General features: G+C 37.2%; 1 protein-coding gene across 1 annotated transcript in view; it reads right to left on the reverse strand.

Moving 5' to 3' along the window:
* Nucleotides 1–27944, reverse strand: part of AHI1 (Abelson helper integration site 1) — a gene marked incomplete at both ends in the record, with an annotated part of 198861 nt that overhangs the window by 23539 nt on the left and 147378 nt on the right. Inside the window, 2 exons of the mRNA XM_080700129.1 lie at nucleotides 8697–8755; nucleotides 26618–26718. Coding sequence (XP_080556255.1) covers nucleotides 8697–8755; nucleotides 26618–26718 — 160 coding nt within the window. The remainder of the gene's footprint in view (nucleotides 1–8696; nucleotides 8756–26617; nucleotides 26719–27944) is intronic.

The raw sequence follows: 27944 nt of genomic DNA on the forward strand, positions 1-27944 counted from the left end.
TTTTTAAATACTTCTTCAGGTACACTATAAGTTCACAGTGATAGGGACATACATTTTAGCAATCAAGACCAGTGATTTATAAAAAGGATAATATACCACTTTTATGTTGAGTTTGTCAGAGGAAACCAAGGTTGGCTTATTAGCATTTAAAGATCAATGTAATTCATCATATCAACAACTTAAAAAGGAAAATTATATGATATAGTTATCTCTCCAAATCTATGGCAGATTGGTTCTAGTGCAACCCCACACTATAGATAGAGAAATCTGAAGGCTCAGGTTTTAATATAAAATGACATATTGCATAAAACCTACACATATCCTTCTGTACTTTAAACCATCTCTAGATTACTTATAACACTCATTATAATGTAGATGATATATAAACAGTTTCTACACAAAGGTTACTGTGGTACATGCCTTTAATACCAGTGGCTCTGGAGGCTGTGTCAGGAGAGCAATTTCAAGGCCAGCCTGGGCAATTTAGTGAGACTTTGTCTCAGAAAAGTAAAGAAAGGCTGAGAATGTAGGTCAGGGGTACAAAGATCCTGAGCTCGATCCACAGAACCGCCAAAATACAAAACAAAACAACAACAAAAAACAACCAAAGCAAACAGGCAGACAAAAAATAGGTGTTATACTATGTCATATATGGAATAATGACAAAAAAAGGTTTTCATGCATTCAGTAAATGCAATTGTTTTCTCTCAAATATTTTTGGCCTATGGTTGGCTGAACTCAATGGATGTGGACTAGCAGATACAAACCCATGGTTTAAAAGGCAGACTGTTCTTAACAGATGTAGAAAAAGCATTTTGCAAAAATCTCATTCTTTCCTAATAAAGGCTCAACAAACTAGTAAATTATTAAAACTACTTAGTAAAAGGCATTTATAAAAACTTATGATAACATCATCCTAATAATAATTCTCAATACTTTCTTATTCATTTCCCATAGATTAGGAATAAAATAATCATTTCTACTCAACATTTTACTAACTGTGTAGCCAGTGTAATAAGGCAAGAAAAAGAAATAAAAAGCACTCAGATTGTGAAGGAAGAAACAAAACCGTGTGTGTGTATGTGTGTGTGTGTATGCATGTGCATAATTGTCTATGCAGAAAATCTGGTAGGATCCACTAAAAATTATCAACACTAATAAATGAGGTTAGTAAGGTGACATGATATAAGATCAACATATAACAATCAGCAGTATTTCTATAAACTTAGCAACAAACAATTGTAATTAAAACTTAACATAATTTCATAAGAAATGTATAGGAATAAATCCACCAAATATGTTTAAGACCTATGTAATGAAAACAAGAAAATGTTACTTATAGAAATTAAAGATAGTGTAAATAAATGATGAGATTTTTCATGTTAAGGAGTCAGATGACCAAATGTTAACATGTCAATTCTTCCTCAAACTGATCTATGGATTGAATGCAGTATCAATTTGGAATTCTAGTACCCTTTGCTGCAGAACCTTACATAACCAAATCAACTTTTCAAAGGACAAAGCTGGGAGACTAATATTACCTGATTTCAAGAAATATTATTAAAATTAGAGTAATCGAGGTAATGTAGTAGTTGCGCCAAGATAGGAAACTTTATCAATAATAGAAATTCTGAAACTGACCTACACATATATTGACTTTCAATAAAAAGGCAAAGCTATTCATTATGTTGAGAAAGGATTGTTTTTCAACAAATGATGCTTGAATAACTGGATATTCAAATGCAAAAAAAGGACCTCATCTAAGCCTGGCATCTTATATACAGAGAAACTAACTTAAAACAGATTTCTTAAATGGATCACAGACTTAAACATCTATAAGAAAACAGGCAAAAACCTTTGGTTGAAAAGGTTTCTAAGATAGTACACTAGATCATAATTTGTAAAAAAAAAAAAAGATGATAAACTGGATTTCATTAAAATAAAAAAGAGTGCGCTCTGCAAAAAATACCGTAAAGAGAATAAGGCCAACCACAGATTGGGAGAAATATCTGCAAATCATATACCTGACAAAAACATATTTAGAATATATAATGTTCTCTCAAGTGAAATAATGTTAAAACAAAAAGCCTAATAAAAATAGGCAAAATATTTGAACAGACATTTCACCAAAGAAGATATATGTACAGAAGATAAGCACATAAGATGATTTTGAACACCATTAGTTATTAGGGACGATAAGATAAATCTTACGTGTATTAGAATGGCTTAATTTGCAAAGACAGACATGCTAAGTATTGGTGTGGAAGTAGACTCATATGTGCTGATAGGTCTATAAAATCATATAAAAAGCATATTTGGAAAACAAGTTGAGTTTCTTAATAAGTGAAGTGTATACCAACTACATGATTCAGCTGTTCCACCCGTAGGGTTTTTTTTTGTGTGTGAGTGCGGTGCTAGGGATTGAACTCAGGGGTATTCTACCTCTGAGTTACACTCCCAGCCTGATTTTTTACTCTTTTATTTTGAAACAAGGTCTTACTAAGTTGTGGAGGGCCTAAGTAGCTTAAGCTGGCCGCAAACCCAGATCCTCTTGTCTCCGTCTTTCAAGTATTAGATTCCAAGCGTGCACCACCACGCCTGACTTCCACCCCTGGGTATTTTACTGAGGAAAAGTGAAAGCAAAGCTGAGCATGACGACATTTGTAATCCCAGCGTTTGGGAGGCTGAGACAGGATGACTGTAGTTTGTGGAAAGCCTCAGTTACTTAGTTAGGTCCTTTGCAACTCAATGAGACCCAGTTTCAAAAAATAAAGAATAAACAATAGAGCTGGGGGTATAGCTCCAAGGTAGAATGCTCCTCCTGAGTTGCATCCTCAGTACTGAAAAAAAAAAAAAAAAAAAAGAAAAAAAAGAAAGAAAATAGAAAAAAAAGTGAAAAAAATGTCTACAATGAAGACATATATACATGTTGATACTAGTTTTATCTGTAATGGCTCCAAACTGGAAACAATCCGAAGTTCCATCAACAGGTAAATAAACAAAGTGTGGTATTTAAAATTCTAGAAAGGAAGAGAGGCATCAGTGACTCTGAGGGATGAACATTACGGGAGAGAAAAGAGAAGGGAGAAAATACAAAAAAATTGAGAACTCTTTTGGGGAGATGTACATGTTAATTTCCTTAGTTGTGGTGATGGTTCATAGATGTGTGTGTGTGTGTGTGTGTGTGTGTGTGTGTGTGTGTGTGTGTGTGTGAAAAAAAACTGTATACTTCAAATGTGCAATTTATTACATATCAAGTATATTTCACTAAAAGTGTCAGAAATCTATACATACACACAAAAAATCGGATCTCATTCATCCCATTGCTGCTATTCTTTCTTAAGATACCACCAAATCTCACCTGGATAACTTCAATATTCTTTCTTTTTTTGTTTCTGTGGATTGAACACAAGGACAGTTTACCTCTGAGCTATGCCCCCCCGTCATCCTGTAGTTTTTATTTTAAAATATAATCTTTGCTGAGCATGATGGCACACATTTAAAATCCAGTACTTGGGAGGCAGAGACAGGAGGATCACAGGTTTGTGATCAGCTTCAGCAACTTAGTGAGGGTGTTCACAATTTAGTGAGATATTGTTTTAAAATAAAAATAAAATAGAGCTGAGTGTAGCTCCAATGTAGACTGTTTTAGGTTCAGTCTCTAGTACCATAGGGTGTGGGTGGGAGAACAAAACAAAACAAAAACAAATAAAAGCCAGGTCTCGCTGAGTTGCTGAGGGTCTTGCTAGGCTGCCGAGGCTGGCCTTGAGCCCACAGTCCTCCCCGCAATCCTGTCTCAGCCTCCCAAGTACCTGGATTACAGTGTGTATCACCATACCTGGCTCAACATTATCTTAACTGGTTTCTCAGGTTCTACACTTGCACATTAAGGTCTATCCTTATCTCAAATGTCAGAGTGATCTTATTAAATTGTATTCACTCCCTGTTTAATGGCTCCTTAATTCACTTAGTGTAAAATTCAAGTCTTACAATGGTTTACAAGGTCTTATCCACTCTTCTCGATCTCATTCATTTTCCCCAATTGCTTTATCTACTCCAGCAACACCAGCAATTTCCTTACTGCTCCTCCAGATCTGCACTGCCTCAGGGTCCTTCATCCTTCCCTCCAGACTCACATTACTCATTTCCCTTTCTCCTTTCACTCTCAGTGAAAGCTTCTCTGACACTCTTACTTAAAACTGTGAACGTCACACTTCCCTCTCCTAGTCCCCATTCATGTTTTACTTTTCTCTACAGTATCGCACACATATGACATGGGCATTTATTTTACATATAAAGCTTGCTTTTTAAGGATTGTTATCTGCTTATGTTGTAAACTCAACAAATCTCTATTTAGCCAGTGTGTCTGCATCGTGTGTCTTCCTTGCTGAGCACTCCTACAAGCTGTGTATCAGTTATCATGCATTTCAGTGTCAGCACAGCACCTGCTACAGAGACGGGTGATCAGCCTTCTCCCACTGGGCCAATGCTCACAGGTGACACTGGGGGCTCAAGTGGCAAAGATGCTCCTGATTGCTCCTCTTTACATCAGCAGCATCAGGGCCTAGACCAAGACCCGATTCCTGACACTGACAAATGTTTGTTTAGGCTTGTGCAAAATGCTGGGCAAACAGACCAAGACACGTCTTCCAGTCTCACCTTTCATTCATCTGCTGCTCCCCCAATTCACTCATACTGCATTCTAAAAGACTCACAATCTGGCCTGTTTTCTCTTCCATTGCAAATCCCGAATTCTAAACTAACAATTAGTGAGTTTCTTCCTACTCTTCCCTTTCTTTACTGCTGTAAGCATCTTCAGTCTAAAATACCTGCTTCCTGCCTGGATCTCATGCAAATGTCTTCTTTGTCAATTTAAGTGGTACTCTTCCTAGAGGTTTTCCCTGGCTACGTATCCTCCTTTTTCTGTAATTACTATTTGGCTTATACCATTCTGTACCTAATTATTTAATTTGTTGCCGTCTACATGCTTATTTCTATTTCTTCATCTAACCTGTGACACTTTGCTGACATCTGTCAATGTACCAAGCTCAGTGCTGAGTACACTGTGTGGTCACACAGGACAACAGATGGTTTTGATTTCAGAAATGGAGTGAGAAGGCTGACATAAAGCTGAAAATTAGATAATCATAGTAAGAACTTAGAAAAGTTTCAAGAAACAGAGTACTTTAGGGGAAAAAGATAAACTACACCCTTATGGAAAGGAGAAGTGAAGAGGTAAGAATAGGTTTATTATAAATAGGATAAAAATATATAGTGAAAGGGTAACAGGATATACGGAACCAACAGTGGTGGCCACACTGTCATTCGTTCATCTGACACTTGAGTGTTCCTACAGAACTTCACTATGATTTGTCATCTAAATTAACCTATATACCTCATGCTCTTCATTTATCATCTGCTAAGTTAGCATTTGTAATGAAGCATCTATGAATATGTTACAATCCTTAATAAGTACTATTAGTATTACATAGTCGCTCATATATTCTATGTTGAATTTGTTGGGTTTTGTTTTTCTGGGGTTTAACATTAACATGCTTTATTTCATTAGCAGCTTTGGTCAATAAGGTGGAAGTTTAATACTTTTAAAAATGCCTTTGTTAAAGTAGCCTATATGAGTTTATTCTTGAGTTTTAAGAAGACAGGGTAGCTTTACTAAGAGGTGAATACATTTTTTGCAGAGAAGGAACTAACATCTTTAAAAGAAGTGAAAACCAAAAACATTAGTCCCTGACCATCTACTTGGGTATAACTGACTCACTTAGATAACTTATAAGAAATAACTTCTCTGTTTATTCTTGGCTATACTGTTTCCACTATCATCTCACCTATAGTTTTTAAGTCACACACACAAAAAAACTATCCTTACTTCTAAGAAATCAGGAGTATGGGGAAAACCCAAAGGATTTAAAGGAACTTGAGCAACTGGACATATCTGAACTTCTCATGAAAAATATTTTTTTTCAGGCTGAATGATCTATGTGCAAAACAGAGAAGCTGAGCTACCCAACAGCCTTAAGAAACTCAGACGTTTGTGAGGCTTGCTGAATTCTAATCTGGAGGGCATGGTATGGATCTGTGCATCACCTGAAAATAGCTAAGTGATGCAGCTGACGTGAAGTATATGTAGAAGATCCTCTTTCATTTGCAAAATATTTATGAACAAGTTCTAGACATTTCATAAAACATGTTCAAAGACACTGAGCATTCATTTCCATAATGTATTAATAGTCATCTTTTTTGTTGCTGAATAGTTTGTCTTCACTGTTCCACCTTATTCCCCCCCATTCTCTTTTTTTTTTTTCGGTACTGGGGATGGAACCCAGGGGCATTCTACCTCTGAACTATACCCCCAGTTCTAGTTTTTATTCTTTATTTTGAAACAGGGTCTCACTGAGTTGCAGATGGCCTCACTAAGTAGCTGAGGCTGTCTGTGAACTGTGATCCTCCTGTTTCAGCCTCCCAAATGATGAGATTACAAGCATGCGCCACCATGCCCGGCTTCCACTTTAATTTTATATGTGTAATTATATCATTGGGTCTCCAAAGGTCAATGATTGCAGTATCTACTATTATGTAAAATTTCAACTGTTCAGAGATTAGAACTTGAAAACATACTTGGCAAATAAAAAGAAGAACTTGAGTGAGCTGGGGGCGTTTGCTCATCCTGAGGGACAAGTAGAGAGTGAGTGCGGGAGGGAGAGCAGGATAGAATTGAGGACCTGGGCTGTGGTTCTAGGGTTGGCCACATATCACACCCAGGGACCTGGAGCAAGCCACAGCTTTTCACAACTGGTTTCAAAACAAGAGTTGGAATTCCAGTCTGCCACTCTCCCACAAATAATGTGAAGATCAAATATGATCATGTAGGTGAATGTACTCTGAAGCTCTATAGGGCTATACAGTTATGTAATTATCAATACAGCTTATGTCTCTAACAGAAAGATAACTACAAAATGACCATAGTAAGGAACCTGTAAACACAGAATCTATTTAAAGAAGAAACAGACAAAATGAGACCCTGTTTCAAAATAAAGAATAAAAAATAGGGCTGGGTGTATAGCTTGGAGGTAGAATGCTCCTGTACTGCAATTCCATCCCCTGTACTGCCAAAAAAAAAAAAAAAAAAAAAATCTGTGTGTGTGTGTGTGTGTGTGTGTGTGTGTGTGTGTGTGTATTCTTAGTTGAAACTAGTTAAACTCTTAAATCAATTCTTTGAAATTTAACTTGTCATGTGACCATATGTTATATGAAAGGGAAATGAAGAAATTATCCTCAAACAAAAAATTGCCAGTAGTCTGGGAATCAGGAGACTTAGGTCTTGGCCCAGGTGCTGACATCAATGTACAGTATGAATTGTGCACAAGGCCTTTCCCCATAGTTTTCTCAACTATGAAAACAGATGGGTTATAGAAAGAATTTCTTTTTCTATTTTTTTTTTTTTTTGTAGTACTGGGATTGAACCCAGGGATGTTCTACCTCTGAGTTACACCCCAGGCTTTTTCTTATTTTGAAACAGGATCTCAGTTATGGCTGGTCTTAAACCTGCTATCCTCCCTTCTTAGCTTCATAAATACTGGATTACAGGTGTATATCACCCAGGGTTATAGAAGTAATTTCTAACATGATTCTGTAACTTTTTAAAAGTCCATTTTAAAATTACATGACTTTTATTCATAAAATGAAAAAAATATTGTCTTATGAAATGTTTCATGATTATATTTTATATTACTGTAAATTACTGTCATCTGAGTCAGAATTTCTGAAGCAGATAGAGAGAAATTATTTTTCAAACTATCAAAGTATGTGGCAGGCTTAACTAGAACTAACATTTTCCTGAGGGAAACATGGGGAGTGTCCTGTTTGCACAAGTGCAAGTGTGTACCCATATGTGTGCATGAGAGTGAGATGGGCAGGCCTGGTAGATGTCCTACCTGCCCATGGTTGTTACATGCATGTTATATTTGGTTAGTAATGCACTATGGGTATGAGCACTGGGCTGACGCTGAGCTCCTCCAGCCCTTTTTATTTTGAAAAAGCGTCTCTCTAAGTTGCCGCATTACTTCTGAGCTACCTCCCAAAAGATAACGTGACGTAGTCCAAAAGATAATCTGACATGATAAAAATTGGGAAGTATTTTGGAAAGATTTTTATGTAATTTTTTCAAAATAGAAGGATTTTCAATCTATATATTCAGTGACACAGCAGGTACCAAATAAAAATACAAAACTTCCCACAGATCTTTTAAAATAAATGCCTCAAAATAAATTACTGATATGTTATGCATTTGTAGAAAATCTACAATGATGATGTTTTGGGTACTAGCTTTTTTTTCTTTAATGCTTCAAAATTTCATAATTTTATTTTTATGCCATCATTTGCATGCTTTCAGTTAATTTTATTTTATAGTGTAATTTTATTTTATAGTGTAATTACAAACAAAAGTAAATGACAAAATAGGTTTTCTAAAGTTTAGTGTGATATTATTTCGACTACTTCTTATGGTTTCATAATAATGCTCTCCTTAGTTTAAACTAGCTAAACTCTTAAAAATCAATTCTCTGAAATTTAATGTATATTATGATCATATGTTATAAAAAAGAAAAACGGAGACATTATCTTAAAAAAAACCCTTAATTATCTATCAATGCATATTATTAGAAGGAGAAATTGCTTACTGTGTCATCGATTGTGAGCCCAGTCTGAAATCCTGGGACTTGTCCTTGTTGACTGCTTGCTGTGGAAGAAGAAAAGTACCAAGTCAAAATGGGAGAAAGCAACATAGTCAATGTTCACATGCTGAAAACCTACCAACTTCCTGAGTGAGGAGAGAACATGCCCATTTTGAACAGAATGTCTATGCCCATCCTAAAACTGAATGCTTCTCAGGATGAGATATTTGCTCCCATGAAAAACCAAAGAGGCAGTTCTTCATATAGTAGAAGCCCTTTTTATTAATGAAGTTGGCTTTCAGACACACGGAAAAAGAAAAGTGGGTTGTTTTTTATTAGCCTAAATGAATCTCCTAATACTACATAAAATGTATGTTACTCAGTCTCTGAACTTCACAATGCATCTTTCCTTTATAATCTTTTCAGTACTCTCCATATTTTTATAATGATTCTTACTATAAATATAAGACTCTGAATTTGAATGCTTTTTAAATATTTTACAAAATTTGTTAAGTATATCTTATCAAAATGGTACCTTTCTGAAAAAAATGAATAAACACTTTAATTGGCACCAAGTAAAACACTACTTCCAAATGAAAAGTATACTGCAGGAAATTGTGTTTGATATAATAGTATATTATAAATCAATCCAATGTTGTTATAAAACAGACTGCAAATGTTTTTTAGAGATAATTAGATATTATGGAAAAGATCCATTTAGCATTTATAAAGAAAATAAAAATTGTTATACTGAAGTTTTGAATTAAATACAAATGACAGATATAGATCATATTTATACAATTATTTAAATTGAAAACTTCAGAAAATTAAAAAATGCAGAAAAATGAAAGAAAAAGAGTATACCCTTCTCTTTCAGTCTTAACTAGTACCACTTTCCCAGTGTTATCTCTACTGAAGCTCATTTTGTACTTTAGATTTCCTCCTTCACAACCAGATTTCTGCAAGTTATTCTTCAGTAAGATTTGGCACTGAGCATCTTGAAACAAGTATTTCTTTGCATATCATAACATTTTTAAGAGGATATTATTATTTTCTGTATCATAATTATGTAATTATTATTGTTGGCACACAGATTTAAGTCACAGATTTAATAAAGAATTAAAGAAAGAGGAAACTTAGTAGTTTAAAGGTAGGTGAGGTAGTAAGTTACCCTCAACAATAAAAAAACCAATGACAAATTTTTTTTTCTGCCAATAAAGTTGATCAGGCTCAGCTAAAATGTGTTTTGGAAAAAAGTACATACTAATGAAAAATATCAAATTCAAAGACTAATTGAGATTGCAGAATTATCTACCTGTCCTCAGCCAGTAGACCAACAAAGAAAACTATTAAAATCTAATTCAGAAAGCATCGATACTAACAGGATTTCTCTACTCTCTTCACAGGCTTATAAAATAAATTCCTAGAAGAAATCAAAATAAAGGAAAGATGCTTTCGTCTTTAGTAGTTATACATATTTATATCTCTTTGTCGGCAAAACCAATACCTTACCAATAATATATGTATGTATGTGAATACCAGATATTTTTTAAAAAAGAACTCAATATACAACTCTCATGAGAAACTCATTGATTTAAACCTATTCTGGAGATAGAGGGGAAAGAAGTCAGACTAAATTACTTATCACTGCTAAGTTAATGTTCCAGCTTGTTGCCATGTGTATGTCTTACTAGCTATGTCTGTGATCGTCTATTCATTTGAAATGGATGCTGTGATGTCCTCAGAAAGTTTGTCTTAAGTAGGTTAGACACTGTCCCTACCATCTTTTGCCCTAAGGCATTAACACATGACTATAACCAACATATCCAATTCCTTTTTTATGATGCAAAGGTGGCTTAGCTTATGTTCAAATCATGTAAATCCTAAATTAGTAGGGAAATCTACATTTCCAAGCTTTAACCCTTATTTGAAAAGGACACTTATTTAATTAGGACCAATACTTCACTTCTAAACACCTTTACTCACTCATTCCTTGGTCTCAGCAGCAGCGCGCCATATGGGAAGTGACTCATGGAGGCAGAAGGAGGGGGAAGAAGGAGGTGTCTCTGTGAGCGCTTTTATTTGATCTTATCTTTAAACAATAAAGCCCCCAGGCTAGAATGCAACCAGCCCATGACACCCCACCACCAGCAGGCCAAGGAGCATGGCGGCCCTTCTTCCCTCCTTTCCACACACACCTCTCACAGAGTTGTTTTGTGACTTCGTTTCCTCTTCATGGATACCCTTGATTTGGAGAGGAGGGGGTGAAGAGAGGAAGATGAGCAAAGCAGAGACGATGAATGGAAGGAGCAGAATCTAGAGACTTCTGCTTCCCAAACCCTTGTAATTTCTTAGGGATGATATTTAGGTGCAATGAGACTTACACATGGAAGAGATGATTAATGGAATGATTTCAAATGCTTCTACTGATTATGTAGAGATTTACCAAGAAGAAAGCAACTTATAAATAGCATTGAAAAGAGTAATGGGCCATGCAAACAACTCACCCAAATATTTCTATAAGCTTGGAGAATGAATGTAAAATTAGGTAAATGTTAACCAATATAGGTTTTGGCTAGCACATCAGCTTTAAATAAGGCAAATTTATGATACAGTATCTATTTTTATATGCTGTTTATACCTGCAGATATATCTGCCTTTTTCAAATAGTTAAAATCTTTATTTATATCTACTTTGCAGGTTTTTTTTTTTTTTTTAAGGAGTCAAGAGAGAAAAAAATGACAACTAGGGTTGGTTGGTAAATTCTAGTCTTGGTTCTGTCATTAACTCTGTGTGGCCTGAGCAAACCACTTAATCTCTCGTGAGATTTTTGTTTACTTGAAAAGGAATGAGGGGCGGGGGCTCAGAATAAATCATTGCACCGTTCTCTTATTTTACAGATGAGGAAATGGAGGCCCAGAGTTACCAAGAATGTGAAGTAGTCTGAAGGTTACACTAGTGTTTTCCCAACTGATATCACTGCAAAAACAACTTTTCAATATAATTTTGTTTGAAACCCTCATATATACATGTGAAAGTAGAGTAATTCTGGGTGCAACTAGGCTTGCCCGCCCCCCCCTCCATCCTTCCCTCACAGCCTTCTGAAGACAACAGCCTGAAAAACACCAGATTAGAAAAGATCTTTCTCGGTTTCCCTTATTGCTAAAGTTCTGTTCTCAGGAGCACAATTTTATATATTTACGTAAGCTTGGAATTGATGCTTTCATTTTAGAATTTATTATTAATGATGTATCTGATTTATATGATACTAGGTCTTTCAATTAGTCTTTCTTCAGGAAAAACAATCCTCTGTATTGAGATAGTTTCTAGAATGAAGGAAGGCCTCCTTGATTCATGACTTTTTGGTTTTGGATGATAACTGTGACAAATAAATAATAATAACAATAAATACATATTGAGCCCCACTCTAAGAGCAAGGCGATTTCCCTAGGGCCCTAGGGATGCAGAGCTGAGGGAACAGAGTTCATAATCTAATAAGGAAAAGGTAAATAGATAATGAACAAGGTGGAATGAGATATGCATTATAATAAAGTTAAAAGGAAACGTGTGGAAATAAAGGGAGGCCTGGACTTGTGATTGCCGGCTTCTGAGGAGGATTTATAAAGGAAGGAGCATCTGGCTGGATCTTATGGAATAAAACATAATAAAAAAAGGGTAAAATGAAATTCTGATATTTGGAGAAGCACAAAAAATACAGTTTGATAAAGCAGAGTGGGCAAAAGTTTGAGAGTGTGTCTTACAAGGCAGCAAGCATAGCCACGGAGTGATTTGGAAGAGAAGCAAAAACAGGTCAAAATTTCTATTTGATTGTTTAGTAGGGGAACCTAGATAAAACTCGAGAGAATCTGACTTCATGAATAGATACAGAGACAAGTAAAGCTGATTTCTGTGCTGGTACATCACAGACTTGGTTTCTATTTAGAAAGGTATCTCCAGCAGCAGGTAAGAGGCGGGTTACAGACTGGAGAATGGGGACTGCTGTGGGAAGAACCTTTACACAGGGATGGCCTCCCCAGGTACTCTCAGCTCACTCTTTACAGGAGTGGCATTCCTTCAGGCCTTACCTTCTACCTCTTATTCTTTTACTCTCCTTTATTCTCGCAGACCCAACTAGCATGTTTCTACTACTGATTTCCAAATAAAAAGTTCGATTCCAGATCCTGAGTTTTTTTCAAGATGACTTGACAATTTTCAGCAAATATACTTCCAACACAACAGTTTTTCTGAAAACACACTTGGATCTATCCATTTTCATCAAAACATCTTGTCAATCTGAGTTTCCAGCGAAATCTCTCCTGACACCAACAGCCTATAAGTTATCTGCAATTGGTTGCTGCATATGAAACGCTTTACATGTTTCAAACTGAGGTTCTTCTTAAATTCTTATACACTGAAAGCTATAAATTACAAACTCAGATTTCTTATTTTCCTTCACATTGACTTATTCATCAAATTCTAGCTCCTCATTATTTTTGTTTTGGTTTATTGCAATTGCAACTGGTCTTATTTCATATAGTACTCCCTTTATCAATCTTTCAGTGTTTCTAGAATGAACTTTTTTGGTCATCCTTATTGGCGCTAAGGACCAAACCCAGGGACTCACAAATGCTAACTGTACATGTTCTACTGCTGAGCTACATCCCCAGTCCTAGAATAAGATTTTGAAACAACAAATTTGATCAGTTATCTCCCTGCTTTAACTATTTTTGATGAATCCCTACTCTCCGCAGGATAAATTCCAGCTCCTTAACAAGCCATATGAAGACCTTCATGATCCTGCCCAGTTGTTCAGGTTCAGCTCTTTGAACGTTGCAACCTGAGATGCAGTCATGATGTAACACTGGGCCATATTAGGCTCTTGTAAGTACTATTTCTTTTTTTTTCTTTTTTCTTTTTGGTGGTACTGGGGTTCCTGGATGCCCTTCTACCTCCAGGCTACACTCCCAGACCTATTTTGTACTTTTTATTTGGAAACGGTCTCTTAAGCCAGGGCGGCTGGCTTCGAACCTGCGCGATCCTCCTGTCTCCGCCTCCCAAGTGTGGGGATTACAAGCATGAGCCACCACGCCTGGTGTAAGTACTATTTCTAATGCCTCAAATGTATCCCCCTTCAAAACTATCTGGCTCCTCTTAAAAACTAACTCATCCACTTCTCACCAAATGACCTCATAGTTTCTCTTCATTGACCTTTCAACTGCTTATATGTTTGGTTTTATGACTAACGCCACTTTCACCCAGTAGACTATAATGCAGGGACTATTTCTGATTTACTTAGTACTAAGCTACCCAGACTGCATTCTACCACAGTGCCTGGATAAAGAATAGGCATTCGATATATACGTTAAATAAATAAATAATGAATATATCAAAAGAGATCAGTTGTGGGGATAGGAATCACTGAAGGCCAAAAGAATGTTATGGTCAAAATGACCCAAAACAAAAAGATACAAATGGAGAAATTTGCCACAAAAAGTTCAATTATTTCTTTGATTACCCCCCCAAAGGCTCTCGGCAACTTATTGAGTCTCTTCCAAATAAAAAAATAAAAAACAGGTTTGTGTGTGTAACTCAAAGGTAGAATGCCTCTGGGTTCAATCTCCAACAACAACAACAACAACAACAACAACAACAACAACAACAACAACAACACACACACAACACACACAATAAATTCACAGAAATATATAAAGTAGGGATGAAAATTTGAAGGGGTTCATGTCAGATGGGATCTCTTCAAAAAACCAGGAGTCATAGTCAACTTGTAGTAGTAGATTAGCAGCATGAGAACTATTTTTTTGACCAGATGCCATAGAGAATGGGATAATGAGTCAAATGGAAAGGACAAAAAGGAGGACCAAGACCAAGAGCCTCAATGAGGCAGGCAATCACATAACCAACACAGAGACAGTCAAGAGTGATTTTAAAGAAAGGCAATGATGAAATATTAGCGTATAAGTCAGAAAAGTAGATAAGGGGTTTATCCCCGGGCCTGGGGTCTAAGGAGGTATGTGCTGTTCATGCCTTTGGCATCAAACTACTAAATAAGGTTGCTTCCATGCTTGTATTTCTCAGTGGTCTAAGTGACCTGGTTTGGGAAAAATAAAAACTGCAGATATTCAAGGAAGAAAATACCAGAATGCCACCCTGTTTTTTTTTTTTTTTTTTTACCGTTCTTGCAAACTGAGGAACCTTTTGGATCATTCCCTTTTTCTTCTGTGACAGAACTATTCCTGAATATTCATCACTAGGTAAGAGATCTTCCCTAGTCAGGTCACATATCCCACCAGGAAATCCTGCGTTAAGATGGTGTGGTATAAAAGAGGTGGCTGCTTAAATACACCCACAGTAATGGGGAAGCAGCAACAGGAGTAAAATAAGAAAAGATTCATCAAGTACAAAAACGTTCAGGTAAAGAGAGAGAAGAGCAAATCTGTTCTGATATGTTGAGAAAGATCTCTTATTGTATGCACGAGTTGTGAGGATAGAAGGGAATAAAAAAAGGTTCTTCCCTTTTTCTGTTACCTAAAGGAGAACCAGGTTATAATAAGTGACCATTATGACCACAGAATTGTGACTACTAAGTATTAACAGCCAAAGCATATGGTTTATGCAAAGATTAGCACAGAGTTAATTTCTCAAGGAAAGGAAATAAACAGTAGTGAGCAGATATCTACATTTAATAAAGTTCCTATCTATTTATCACCTTGAGCTTCACACTGATGGATTCATATTTACATGGCCACCCCTGTGCCCAACTCAGGCCTCACACATGTTAGGCAAATGGTTTACCGCTAGGCCTGGGGTCTGATAAGATGCGTGCCATTTGTACATGTGGCATCAAATTGCCAAGTAATGCTGCTTCCATATAAGTATTTCTCAGGGGTCTCAGTGATTTGGTTTGGGAAGAATAAAAACTAATTGCAGATAACCAAGGAAGGAGCAAAATGTCTTGTTTTTAAACAAGGCGTTTTGTTTTTAAACGCTGTTGTTTTTAAATAGGGTAGTCTATAAGTCCAACATCACTACTCCTACATCTGCAGGCAGTGAAGTAATAAAAGCAAAATTTCATTAGCAGAATCTTAAAATAAAAAGCATTTGCAATTTAAAAACATACTCATATTCTAATATAACTGTATTGTATGTATTTTACACACACACACATACACACACACACACACACACACACACACACACACACACACATTTTTCTGTACTAGGAGTGGAACCCAGGGGCATTCTACCTCTAAACTATACCCCCAGCCCTATATATTTTATTCTTTATTTTGAAACAGGGTCTCATTAAGTTGCAGAGGGCTAAAGTAGCCAAGGCTGGCCTCGAATTGCAATTTTCTTGTCTCAGCCTCCTAAGTATTGGTATTACAAGTGTGCATCACTATGTATGCCCGGCTTTTATCTTTTATCATATATATATATATATATATATATATGCATATATATGTATATGTACATACATTTTTGCAGTACTAAGGATGGAACCCAGGGGCATTCTACCTCTGACCTATACCCCTAGCCCTATTTTTATTCTTTATTTATTTTTATTTATTTATTTTTTTGGTGGTACTGGGGTTCCTGGAAGCCCTTCTTCCTCTGGACTACACTCCCAGACCTATTTTATATTTTTGAAACAGGGTCTCTTACGCCAGCACAGCTGGCTTCGAACCTGCGCGATCCTCCTGTCTCCACCTCCCAAGCGCGGGGATTACAAGCGTGCGCCACCACGCCCGGCTTTTTATTCTTTATTTTGAAACAAGGTCTCACTGAGTTGCAAAGGGCCTCACTAAGTGGCTGAGGCTGTCTGCGAACCTCGATCCTCCTGTCTCAGCCTCCCAAATGCTCATATATTTCTTTTAAAATAGAGCAGTAGCTCCTAGCTGGGAAATGAGGAATTATTTTGATTCCTGGGGGCATTCTGGTAGTTCTGGAATGGGAGGAGGTGCTTCTGGCATTGTGTGGCTAGAGGCCAACAATACTGCCAAACCTCCTAGAATGCACAACATAGTCCCTAAACAAAGAATTACCGACCCCTTGTGCCAATAGTGTAGTGTCTGAGAAATTTTGAAGGAGAGAGGCTGACAAAAAAGAAGAGAGATCTCCCAATCACATCTTTCACATTTTATATCTGTAACAGACGTTCAGAGAAATGTTACTGGCATTTAGATTATCCTTTGAAAACATCATCAAGAACAAATACTGTATTATTCTATCAACACGTCAGAGACAGTGCTGTGCCAAGTGGCACACTGGTTGGATCCAGTTTGACCTCACTTATTATGAACTTTTGGGTAAGTGATTATTCACATCATGAGTGAATATAGAGCAAGTTGCCAAATAGGAAAACAATTTCACCTGTATGTTATTTTGTATAGATTTTAATAAATGGGACCTGGGAAAACATTAAGGAACATTCTTTAAACCTAGCTTGGTGGTGAAACTACAGAGGGACTACTGTCTCTTATTTCCTTTATGTAAGAACCCCTGGCAATTGTCTAGGTCCTGTTCCCAGGCCAGATAAAGTGAGAAGACAGGCAGCCTATGGGATCTCACTGTAGAGGGTCAGAGGGTCCTGAAAACACAGAAAGGAATGGTCCAAAAAGAAAGCAAGATGTAAGGTACGCATGCCCAATACAAGGCAGGGACACAGTGTAAACGTAAAAAGACAAGCAGCAGCAAAACTAGCCGCCAGATCCTCAGGCGAGTGCAGACACTGTGGTCCCTGTCCGCTGGGAGATTCTCTGTGAATGCAGGGCATTGAGGCCTCACTGCTGGGTGCTGTCTGAGTGGCCCTGACTCACACAGCTCTGCTGTCGTGTCACTGAGGGCCCATCCACTTTCTTTGTAGGAACGTTACCTCTCTAGGCTCCATACTAAGGTTCTCTAATTAAATATGGATAAATAAATAAATAAATATATCTAAATACATCTGTATCTATATTTAACATATGAAATTAGTGTATTTTTTTGTGGGTTTGGGGATGGAACCCCAGGCATTCAACCTCTGAGCTATATCCCCTGCCCTATGTTTTATTTTTTAATTTTGAAACAGGGTCTCACTAAGTTGCGGAGGGCCTCACTAAGTAGCTGAGGTTGTGTACGAACTACGATCCTCCAGTCTCCGCCTCCCAAATGCTGGGATTACAAGCATGCCACCATGTCTGGCCGAAATTAGAATTTTTTGTTAAAATAGCTATTATAAGGTTATCGAAACAAATTAGGGGGAAAGAAAAAACATCAGTGCTGTTTGTATTAAAATTCTTCATTGAATAAAATAACTATGTTAGTTTTAACTTACTTATAAGATTTTAGATAATTTTATCATTATCCTTGCTTTATATTAAGTTAATTTTGACTTAGTTCTCTTAAGATAAAGGAAAAAAATGTTAACTATTCCTGAAACTTTAAAGCAAATCCAAATATAATTTTTTTGTTTATTTAGTATAGTAAATAAGAAATGAATAATTATAATTTCTTTGGTAAACAAATACTAAAGTAAAAATACAAATGATTATTCTGTAGCAACAGAAAAGAGGCAATAATTATGAATGTATTTTCAATAATTTCTTCTAACATTTGAAAACCCTGTTTCACCATACCAAAAATCACTGTTTACTATAAATTTGTTGTTGGTCTTCAAATAATAATAATGAAATCATATTCTGCTGGGTGAGAATGATTCAGATTTAGTTCTAGTACAGGAGTAGTAATGAATTTTTTTTTCTGTCTGAAGTGGTTTTTGACAATAGTGTTAGATAGCACAATTATTAGACACGCTGACGACTAAAAGAAACTTCTGAGCACTAAAGGCAATGTATTATTGCCTATTGTTTTACTGAGAGGTTGATAAAATTACCAATGCAGAATGTGTGTGTGTGTGTGTGTGTGTGTGTGTGTGTGTGTGTGTGTGTAAGAGGAACTACCATGGAATTATCTGATGCTTTGGAGTTCTCTGCTCTTGTTTTCGACTAAACAAGAAAAAAGCTGTTCCTGAATCTAATTAGAATATGCACTTGGGATTAGGAGCCAGCCCTTTTGAATTAAGCTAGTCAGCTCTTATTGGCTCTACATATTTAGTAACATAGTGAAAACAATTAAAAAGCTCTCATCTTCACCTGAAAATAAGCTATAATGAATATTTTTATAATTATCTTGGAATAGTGAAACTAATAATTATTCATTTAAGGAGTTTATAGAGAAGGACATTAGAGAAAACATCACAGTAATTGTTCTACATCTTCAGAAATAATCTAACATTCTTGTGCATAATTATTACTATACGTCTGGCAATTACACAAAAACATACTTTATGTCAGTGTTGAAATATTTACAACTTTGGGTAATGTTTTTTAGATGTTAAAAAAAACAAACAAAAAAAAAACCCCGAGCATTTTCAGCAATTAAAAAAGTTAAGCAGCATGTGGTGGTGCACATCTGTAATCTCAGTACTTGGAAGGCTGAGACAGGAGGATCACAGGTTCGAGGAAACCCTCAGCAACTTAGTGAGACCCTGTTTCAAAATAAAGAAAATAATAAATTTAAAAAGGGCTTGGAGTATAGCTTGGGAGTAGAATGCCTGTGTTCAATTCCCAGGGCCACAAGCAAACAAATGAGCATCTTAGGAACTAATAAAGAAAAACTGCATTTTAGTAGCTTGGGGTTGGTCTTTTTCTTTTTCTTAAGTGCATGGCCTCGAACATTCAAAGCAGGTGCTCTATCACTGAGCCAAATCTCCAGTCCTTTTTACTTAAGACGAGGTCTCCCTAAGTTGTGAAGGCTGGCCTTCAGTTTGTGATTCTCTTGCCTCAGCCTCCTGAGTAGCTGTGATTACAGGCGTGAGCCGTAGTACCTGGTGTATTTTAGTATCCTGAAATATTTCAAGAATAGAATTTTCTGCACCGATAAGAAAAAAATCTGAGATATATTAATAAAAGAGAGTATCAAGTTTAAACAAATCAACACAGTTATGTATGTTCATATATGCAGAGATCATTTTTAGAAGTATATGCAATAAGCTATTAAAATGAACATGAATAATAGCAGGACAGTAGACTTATTTTTCATTTTTAATGTATTGTTTACTGGCTTAACTTTTAAAAATATGAATATATACTTTCATATTATAACAAGTTAAAATGATTAGAAATTTTAAAAAGTAAGTTTACGCTCACATTCCTTCTCAAATAAATCATACAAGTTAAGGACTAGGCTACTCAAAATAAAAGTTCTCAAAACAAAACAAAACAAAACCCCCAAATACAAACAAACATAAAATCATGTTGTTAGCTTGATCAAAGCTATTCTTCCCCTTCCCCTTCTTTCTTTTTTTTGGGAGGGGTTATTGGAGATTGAACCTAGGGTGGGCATTCTACCTCTGAGTTACACCCCATCCCCCACTCTTATCTTTTTTAAATTCTGAAATAGGGTCTCACTAAGTTGCTGAGGCTGGCCTTGAACCTGTGATCTCTTGTCTTAGTCTCCCAAGTACTGGGGTTAGAGGTGTGCTCACCAGGTTCTTTTCAAAGTCTCTCTTTTCTCCCTCATAGCACCTAAAGCCTCTTTTCTAACAGATGCAGATTTCTAGCACATCTTGGTGAAAATGTTATGAAAGAATCCTGGAGGAAGACATTCTTCTCCTTCCACTCCCCTGTTGTATAAGTAGTTATTAATTTGTTTGGAACGCTCTGGCTAACCTGGAGAACCTTGCCCCTTCTTGGTACAGTGAAGAGCTAGTACCAAGTGCTGCATCTCCCACTAAAACTGCAGTGCACGGCTGAAATGCTGGAAGGTACCTGGCACACTTAGCAAGAGAGCAGGTGTGTTCCACTGGGAAGAATTTGTAAGAGGTGCCAATTTAGCAGCTGCCAAGCTACTAAAAGGTGTAATTTTGCTGCACATTCTGTATTTTGAATAGAAATAATGGTAAAAAAAAAAAAAAAAGAAAGAGAAACTACTGAGGCTTCTTCACTGCATTCCTTAAATGTATAGGGACTAAAGCTGGGTACAGGCATGCGTGTGACTGTAGTCCCAGCTACTCGGGAGACTGAGGCAGGTGGATGGCCTGAGCGCAGAAGTTTGTAACCAGCCTGGACAATATATTAAGACCCCGTTCCAAAAATAAAAAATGAAAAACAAAAAAGTATAGAGAATACAGTTTTTGGAACTTCCACTTGAAGAAGGTCAGAGTAAAACAAACACATAACAGAGATATAAAAAGCCACTGTGACACAAACCTTGCTGAGCGTGCAGGTAATGGCTCTGAGTCACTACTAGACGCTCAGGAAGAGGGGAACTGTCCTGAGAATACGGAGTCCTAATCCTCGTTAGCAGTGTCACTTGGAATGACTCTCTTAACTTTCGGGATCTGAGTTTCCTTATTTGTAAAATGAGGCCGACTAGAATATCCAGGGAAAATCTCTAAGGTCCTTTCCTGGGAATCAATTCTATAACTCTATGAGCTCAGATTCCACCCCCCCCCCACCATAGCTAATCATCTATCAGACTATTTTTCATGTTCTTTCTAAAAATATATACATGATAGCAGACTAAGACTTATGCATGAAGTTAAACATCTGATAGATTTTTGTGGTAGGTTTAAAGGCAGGAGCTTGATAAAATCAAACCATACGTATGTTGATAAAGAAACTAAATTCAAGATGTAGCTAGCCAGGTGTTAAGGAAGCTCAGTTTTACATTTCTCAAGAGTTGTTTGTTAGTTCATGGCTCAGACTGTATCCTGAGCCATGAGGCAACACAATGTTTCTCAGGGACTCTTTATACATAAGCATAAATCTGTCCTTATAATTTCTTCCATAGGAAGGTAAAACATTGACTAATATGCACATGGTACATTCCTAGAAAGAGAAATATATGTAGGATTTTGTTTTCTTTTTTTCTTTTTTTTTTTACAGTGCTAAGAATTGAATCTAGGGCTTTGTGCATGTTAAGTAAGTACTGTATCACTGAGCTACATCCTTAGTCCCATGTAGGACTTTATTTTGACACATGAATTCAGATAAAGCAGACCAAATCCGAATCATCTTGTTCAAGTAAAGAAACCCATGCCTTTTGAACTTTAAAACCAATTTGAATTCCATCTCTTCTGAGAGCTTTTCTATTCCCTTGCCCAAGTGGATTATCCTCTGTAACACTTTCTCCTCCTCCTCCTCCTCCTCCTCCTCCTCCTCCTCCTCCTCCTCCTCCTTCATCATCATCATTATTGCAGTGCTGGAGAGTGAACCCAGGGCCTTGTACATGCTAGGTAAGTTAGTATTCTACCACTGAGATACGTCTCTCTCCTCATCTCTCTTTTTTTTTTTTTTGTAGTATAGAGGATTGAACTGAGGGGAATGCTACCTCCAAGTGACACCCCCGGCCTATTTTTTATTTTGAAACAGGGTCTCACTAAGTTGAGGAGGGCCTCATTGAGTAGCTGAGGCTGGCTGCAAATCTGCGATCCCCCTGTCTCAGTCTCCCAAGTACTGGGATTACAAGCGTGAACCACCACACTCATTGTAATTTTTTAAAAGTGTTTTATTTTGCATGCCTGTAAGTTCCTAGTGGTCTAGAATTAAGGTTTGGGCATCAGTGGGATTACCCTGAAGTAGACTTTAAGGATCAGGCTGGCTACTTGAGGGACTGGTCTGCTACAGGATAAATATGAAAGTATGTCTATGTCTGAAACATGGATATTAGTCTATAAGGGGAAAAGTCACACAAAATTAAAATAATCAACTACAATCCTTAGTAAGATCATGATATGGCAAGTCCTGCTTAGATGGACTTGCCATATCAGAGAAGCAAGTAAGGCGTCTTTATCCTCAGGAACACAGGAAGCCAGTTCCTTCTACTGCATCCTTCATTATATCCACACTGTCATAGGCAACCATCACCATGTGTCCTTGCTGTATTCAAATCTATTGCTTTACCAAGACACCATTTTCTTTTAGTTTCTTGCAGTACAGGCTGTTTTCCTCATGTATTCAACCGTGACTCATGGGAGACAGGAGTTAACACTGATCTCCTCTTAACTCCCTTCTGCTGATTTTAGGCTAGGGCACTACCAAAGCCCTCCTTGGATGTTTTGACCGCTTGCTATATAACACCCTCTACTTTGTAGCTGATATCTTTTGACATTGTGTTTACTCTAACATGATGGTTTCTCAGTGTTGACTGCACATTGAAATCACCTGGAAAGCTTCTGAAATCTGCCCATGCCCACATTCCATTCCAGATCAGTTGAATCGATTTGTGGGGGTGGCAGTACTCACTAGTATTTAGTGTTTAATCCCCTAGGTGAATTCGATATGAAGGGAAGGTTGAGACCTCTGCTCTTACACAGTAATTCAGGATACCAGTTCTTGTTTCATTGGTTTTCCTCTTCATTCAACTCTATTACCCTGGAATTTTAATGTTCAGGAGTACACACTGGTCAACAAGCAGCTCACTTTTAATAATGTGGCTTCATTTTTACTTCAGCTACAAATCTGTCATAACCTGGAGTGTCTGATGCCTGAAATATGAAGTAAGAGTCTCTGGCCTTCAGTGTGACAGTCATTCCAGCTTCCTGATTCCTTTACCATCCATCTCTATGCTTCCACCTGGGTATAGGTAACTTATCACAACATCAGAGAACATGGCTTTCTAAGTCTGCTAATCTAGATTTTCTGTCTTCAGTCTAGCTGATCTTCCACTGTGAATCACTCCAGTGACACACAAGGCCGTCAAGTCTCGTACTCTCTTGTTCTATCACACACACACACACACACACACACACACACACACAACTTTAATTACACATAAATTTGCCTTTTCCATTGCTAGGCCCTAGGTGCCGAGCACCACTGAGCAAAATCAAATCCAAGCACACAAGAATGTGTTGCCTGTATTTTGATGGCACCCAAGTAGCAGCTCCAGAATCACTCAGGAATCTTTAAAATGTCCTGAATGAGCCCCTGCTCCTACTTTCCTGATAGGTATCCAAAGGGTCTCTTTTCCCCTTGAAATCCTATCTTATTCTTTTGCTCCTCACATTAGAAATAGACCTTGCTTTCTATTTTAAAGATATCTTTAGTTTTCAAACTTTGAGTATATCAACTTATTTACATCACTTACTGTTTGTGTTAGAAGGGTACTGTTCTAAGCTCAGGACTGCTGATATTTACTGCTGGATACTTTGTCAAGTAGTGCTGTTCTCTGCATTCTAGATTTAGAAACATCCATGACTTCTATCCACTAGGTGCTAGTAGTATCCCCTCTCTATAGGTGAGATAACAAAAATTTCACCAGAAATTTCCAAATGTCTCCCAAGAAGAAAAATCACCATCATGAGAGAACCCCTACTCTAAGCCACAAGACTCATCTATCAACTGGCCTTTCTTTTCTTTCTTTCTTTTTTTTTTTTTTTGGTGGTACTGTGGTTCCTGGAAGCCCTTCTACCTCCGGGCTACACTCCCAGACCTATTTTTTATACTTTTTTATTTGGAAACAGGGTCTCATAAGCCAGCGCGCGCTGCTGGCTTCGAACCTGCGCGATCCTCCTGTCTCTGCCTCCCAAGCGCGGGGATTACAAGCGTGCGCCACCACGCCCGGCATATCAACTGGCCTTTCTGATAAAATCTTCCTGCTTCCTCTAAGATCTGCTGCATCCTTGATGTCTTTCATGTATTTATTCATCTTAAACCTGTCCATTGGATATGTTTCCTTAGTATATAATTTTATATGTCTTTTTCCAATTTTCCAATATTAAAATCATACTTGGATATCAGGTTTCCCTTCAGCTACTGCTCAAGTTTTTTCTAATTATTTGAAGCCCACGTCCATGGACACCTGAGGATGTTGTCCATGAGTTTACCTGCTGAGGCTCCATCCAACATTTACCCTTTAGTTCTTGTCGCTCCATTGATGCTGGTGCAGAGCTAGCAGTACCCTTTTGATTACTAAATACTTAGATTCCCTAATTGCTTGGCTGTTTCCCACTCTCCTCTCCTTTACGCTTTCTCCTCTAGCTTCCAGGGCACTTCTTTTTTCTGGTTCTTTCCTTTAACTGTTCTTTCTCAATCTTCTCCTCTTCCTTTGATTTTTCTTCATACTAGTATTTAATTGGGTTTTGTCTTTGGGTATTGACAATACTTTTTCTGGGCTATTGCTTTCACTATGAGCTTCTACTTAGTGATATGACAAAATTAATACTCTAACTGCTTTTGATTTTCAAGATCAACCTTCTCTTAAAAAAACCTATACTTCTGACCTCCTGTGAATATCTGAATCTGGAAGCACTAAAGATACTAATAAGTTGGAATAACTAAAACCGAATGTATCTCCTACTCCTTGTCTCTATTTCCCCAGATCTCCCTTGCTCATTTCATTATTTCTGCAGTACCATCACCTATTAAGTTGTATAATAAGCTAGGGTTTTTAGCAAAATCCTATATATCAATTTTACTAATCATATCCAAGCAATCACAATTAATCATAAAATACTGGCAATTAGAGCTTATGTACCCTTTCCTCTATTCCTATGAGTTAAGGTTTTTATGTTTTATTTTTATGCATTCATAACTATCTTCCTTGCAGTAGGCCCCTACCTCTAATTCAACCACTGTGCTTCTGACTAAAATACTTCTCCCCTCCACCCTACAGTGCTGTAAACAAAACTCTGAGCCTTGAATGTACAAGTGTTCTACCACTCAGCTACATCCCCATCCCTATAATAATCTCTGGGACATGAAAATCCTTTCATGTCACTTCTAAGGCTACCTCCTTCAATGGGATTCCCTTTGTCTGGAGGATAAAATCTAAGCATTTTAGCAGATTATGCTTGGCTCTTTATGACCTGGCTCCTAAATTTCTTCTAAAGCAAAAGCTACTGTCATATAAAAAGTATAATAAGTAATATATACAATGGTTCAATGCTTTTTTGTGTGGTATTGGGGATGGAACCCAGGGGCATTCTACCTCTGAGCTACATCCCCAGGCCTATTTTTTATTCTTTATTTTGAAACAGGGTCTCACTGGGTTGCAAATGACCTCACTAAGTAGCTGAGGCTGTCCTCGAACCGAGATCCTCTTGTCTCAGCCTCCCAAATGCTGGGATTACAAGTGTGCACCACGCCCAGCTTCAGGGCATTCTACCTCCGAGCTACACCCCAAGACCTATTTTTTATTCTTTATTTTGAAACAGGGTCTCACTAAGTTGCAGAGGGTCTCACTAAGTAGCTGAGGCTGTCCTCGAACCACGATCCTCCAGTGTCATCCTTCCAACTACTGGGATTCCCAGTGTGCACTACTATGCCCAGCTGGTTCAGTGCTTATTACACTTCTCTACTGAAGTATTACATCAGAAGAGTAGTGACAGACATCCCTCAGGGATATGATAATACAGACAAAAATATACCATATTTCTCCAGCTGATAATACATTCACATTCATTTTAACTTGGAAATGTTTCAGATTACTACCATGTTTCAGATTACTAGCACTGTAAAAAAATGCCCCCAAAAGATAAAACACCTTTACTCTGGACTCCAGTGATCTCTAGTATAACTGTAACTCCCAGGTGAGGCTGACAGTAGTGTCAGTATCACAGATGAAGAAACAAGTAAAGAGTGGAAATCGCATCACACTCAAGCCACAAGTGCCACTCTGGGTCCTTGTCCAAGCACTTCGGCTGTGATTGAGGGTGTACTTTATCCTCTCTGAGCCTCCTCAGTTTCCTTATCTGGAAAATGGCTATAACATTTGCCTTAAATATTTCTTAATGTTGGTGCCAAGGTCAAAAGAAATAATAGTGTAAACAATGGAAGATTATAAGCATTAAAAATATAGAAATATTTTATATAAAGAGTGAAAACAATCAAAGTGCATATACAACAAGTATTCTTGATAAAATTTACCTTTGGAGGAGCTGAAGCAGGTCTTTCTCCTTTGGGTTTTTCCTTGGGGCTTAATGGAGGGGATCGCTCCTTTATCTCTGGAGGCCGTTCTCGATACAGTGCTGAAATTGAAAAAGAGATTCATGTAATTAAATTAAGGGGCACTGTTACACGGAAGGAACAATGACAGAGGGAGCAGACATGAAACTGAAGCTGTCATATATATTTGTTATGGTAGTTTATAGATTTATCAGTTCAGCAGGATTTCAAAAAAGTAGACGCTACGTTTTCTCTTATTATGTAGTCATGTAGGTGTTTATTTCATTTTATCTCAAGACACATTTAGCAGGAACCTGCAGTAGGCAAGGTTATCTGCTAGATACTGCGGGAGGAGATATGAAGATGATCAGGAGACAATCTTTGCTCTCAAGGAGCTTACTCTCTAATCAGAGACAGACATGTTCATAACCAGCTGTAATATAAAATAAAATGTGGCATTATTTGAAAGAAAGTACTAACAGTACAGCGGAGGTGGAAAATGCTGAAGGGAAGATGTGGTGGGTGTGACAGACTTTGAAAAAACAGGTAGTATTTTGGCAGGCAGAGGTGTAGGGAAACGATAATTTGGGAAGAGAGAATGAAATGGGTAAGCATGGACCTGGGACTATACACGATTCTGAGTCTATTCTCAGTGTTGAACCTAAGTGTTTTATAGTTTTTTAAGATAACAACCTATTAATTTATTGAATCTACACACAATTGAATCTAAAGAGCTATGTGTGAGTTGTAAAGGATTAAAACAAAAATCTATTTTGGTGAAGAGCAATCAGAATTGAGAAAGATTGCTAAAATATACTTGATCAAAATTATATAACTAAGATTGTGAGATATATAAATTGACTATGAATATGGGTTGGTATTAGTATTGGGTTTCTTTATCTTTTACAGAAAAGGGTGTTAGATGTGTTTAAGAAGAGCTGCTCGTGTTTTTTTTTTCCCCCCTACTGGCTTAAGATACAAACAGAATATGTCTTTTATAATAATGGGGGGCCATCTTTTCCCATTGTGCTGCTCTCTTAAAGAACATGGCTTTCAAATGAACAGTGGGTAGAGATTATGTTCATAAGTATACCACCTCAGATTATTTGCTTTGCATATTTGGCTTCTGATAAAGATCAGAGATGATTCTTTCTACTATTTTTAGAGTGGGAAACACTGCTGAGAGTCATTATTTTCTCCAGTGTTAAAACCAGGCAGTTGAGTTTTTGTTAAAATTCAGGTAAAAAGTAGAATAAAAAGGAAAATAAAAAGGAAAGAAAAAAACCCTCTGATGAAGTGTGAGAAGTCA

This window comes from Muscardinus avellanarius, assembly GCF_963383645.1.
Source record: "Muscardinus avellanarius genome assembly, chromosome: 8".
Lineage (NCBI taxonomy): Eukaryota > Metazoa > Chordata > Mammalia > Rodentia > Gliridae > Muscardinus > Muscardinus avellanarius.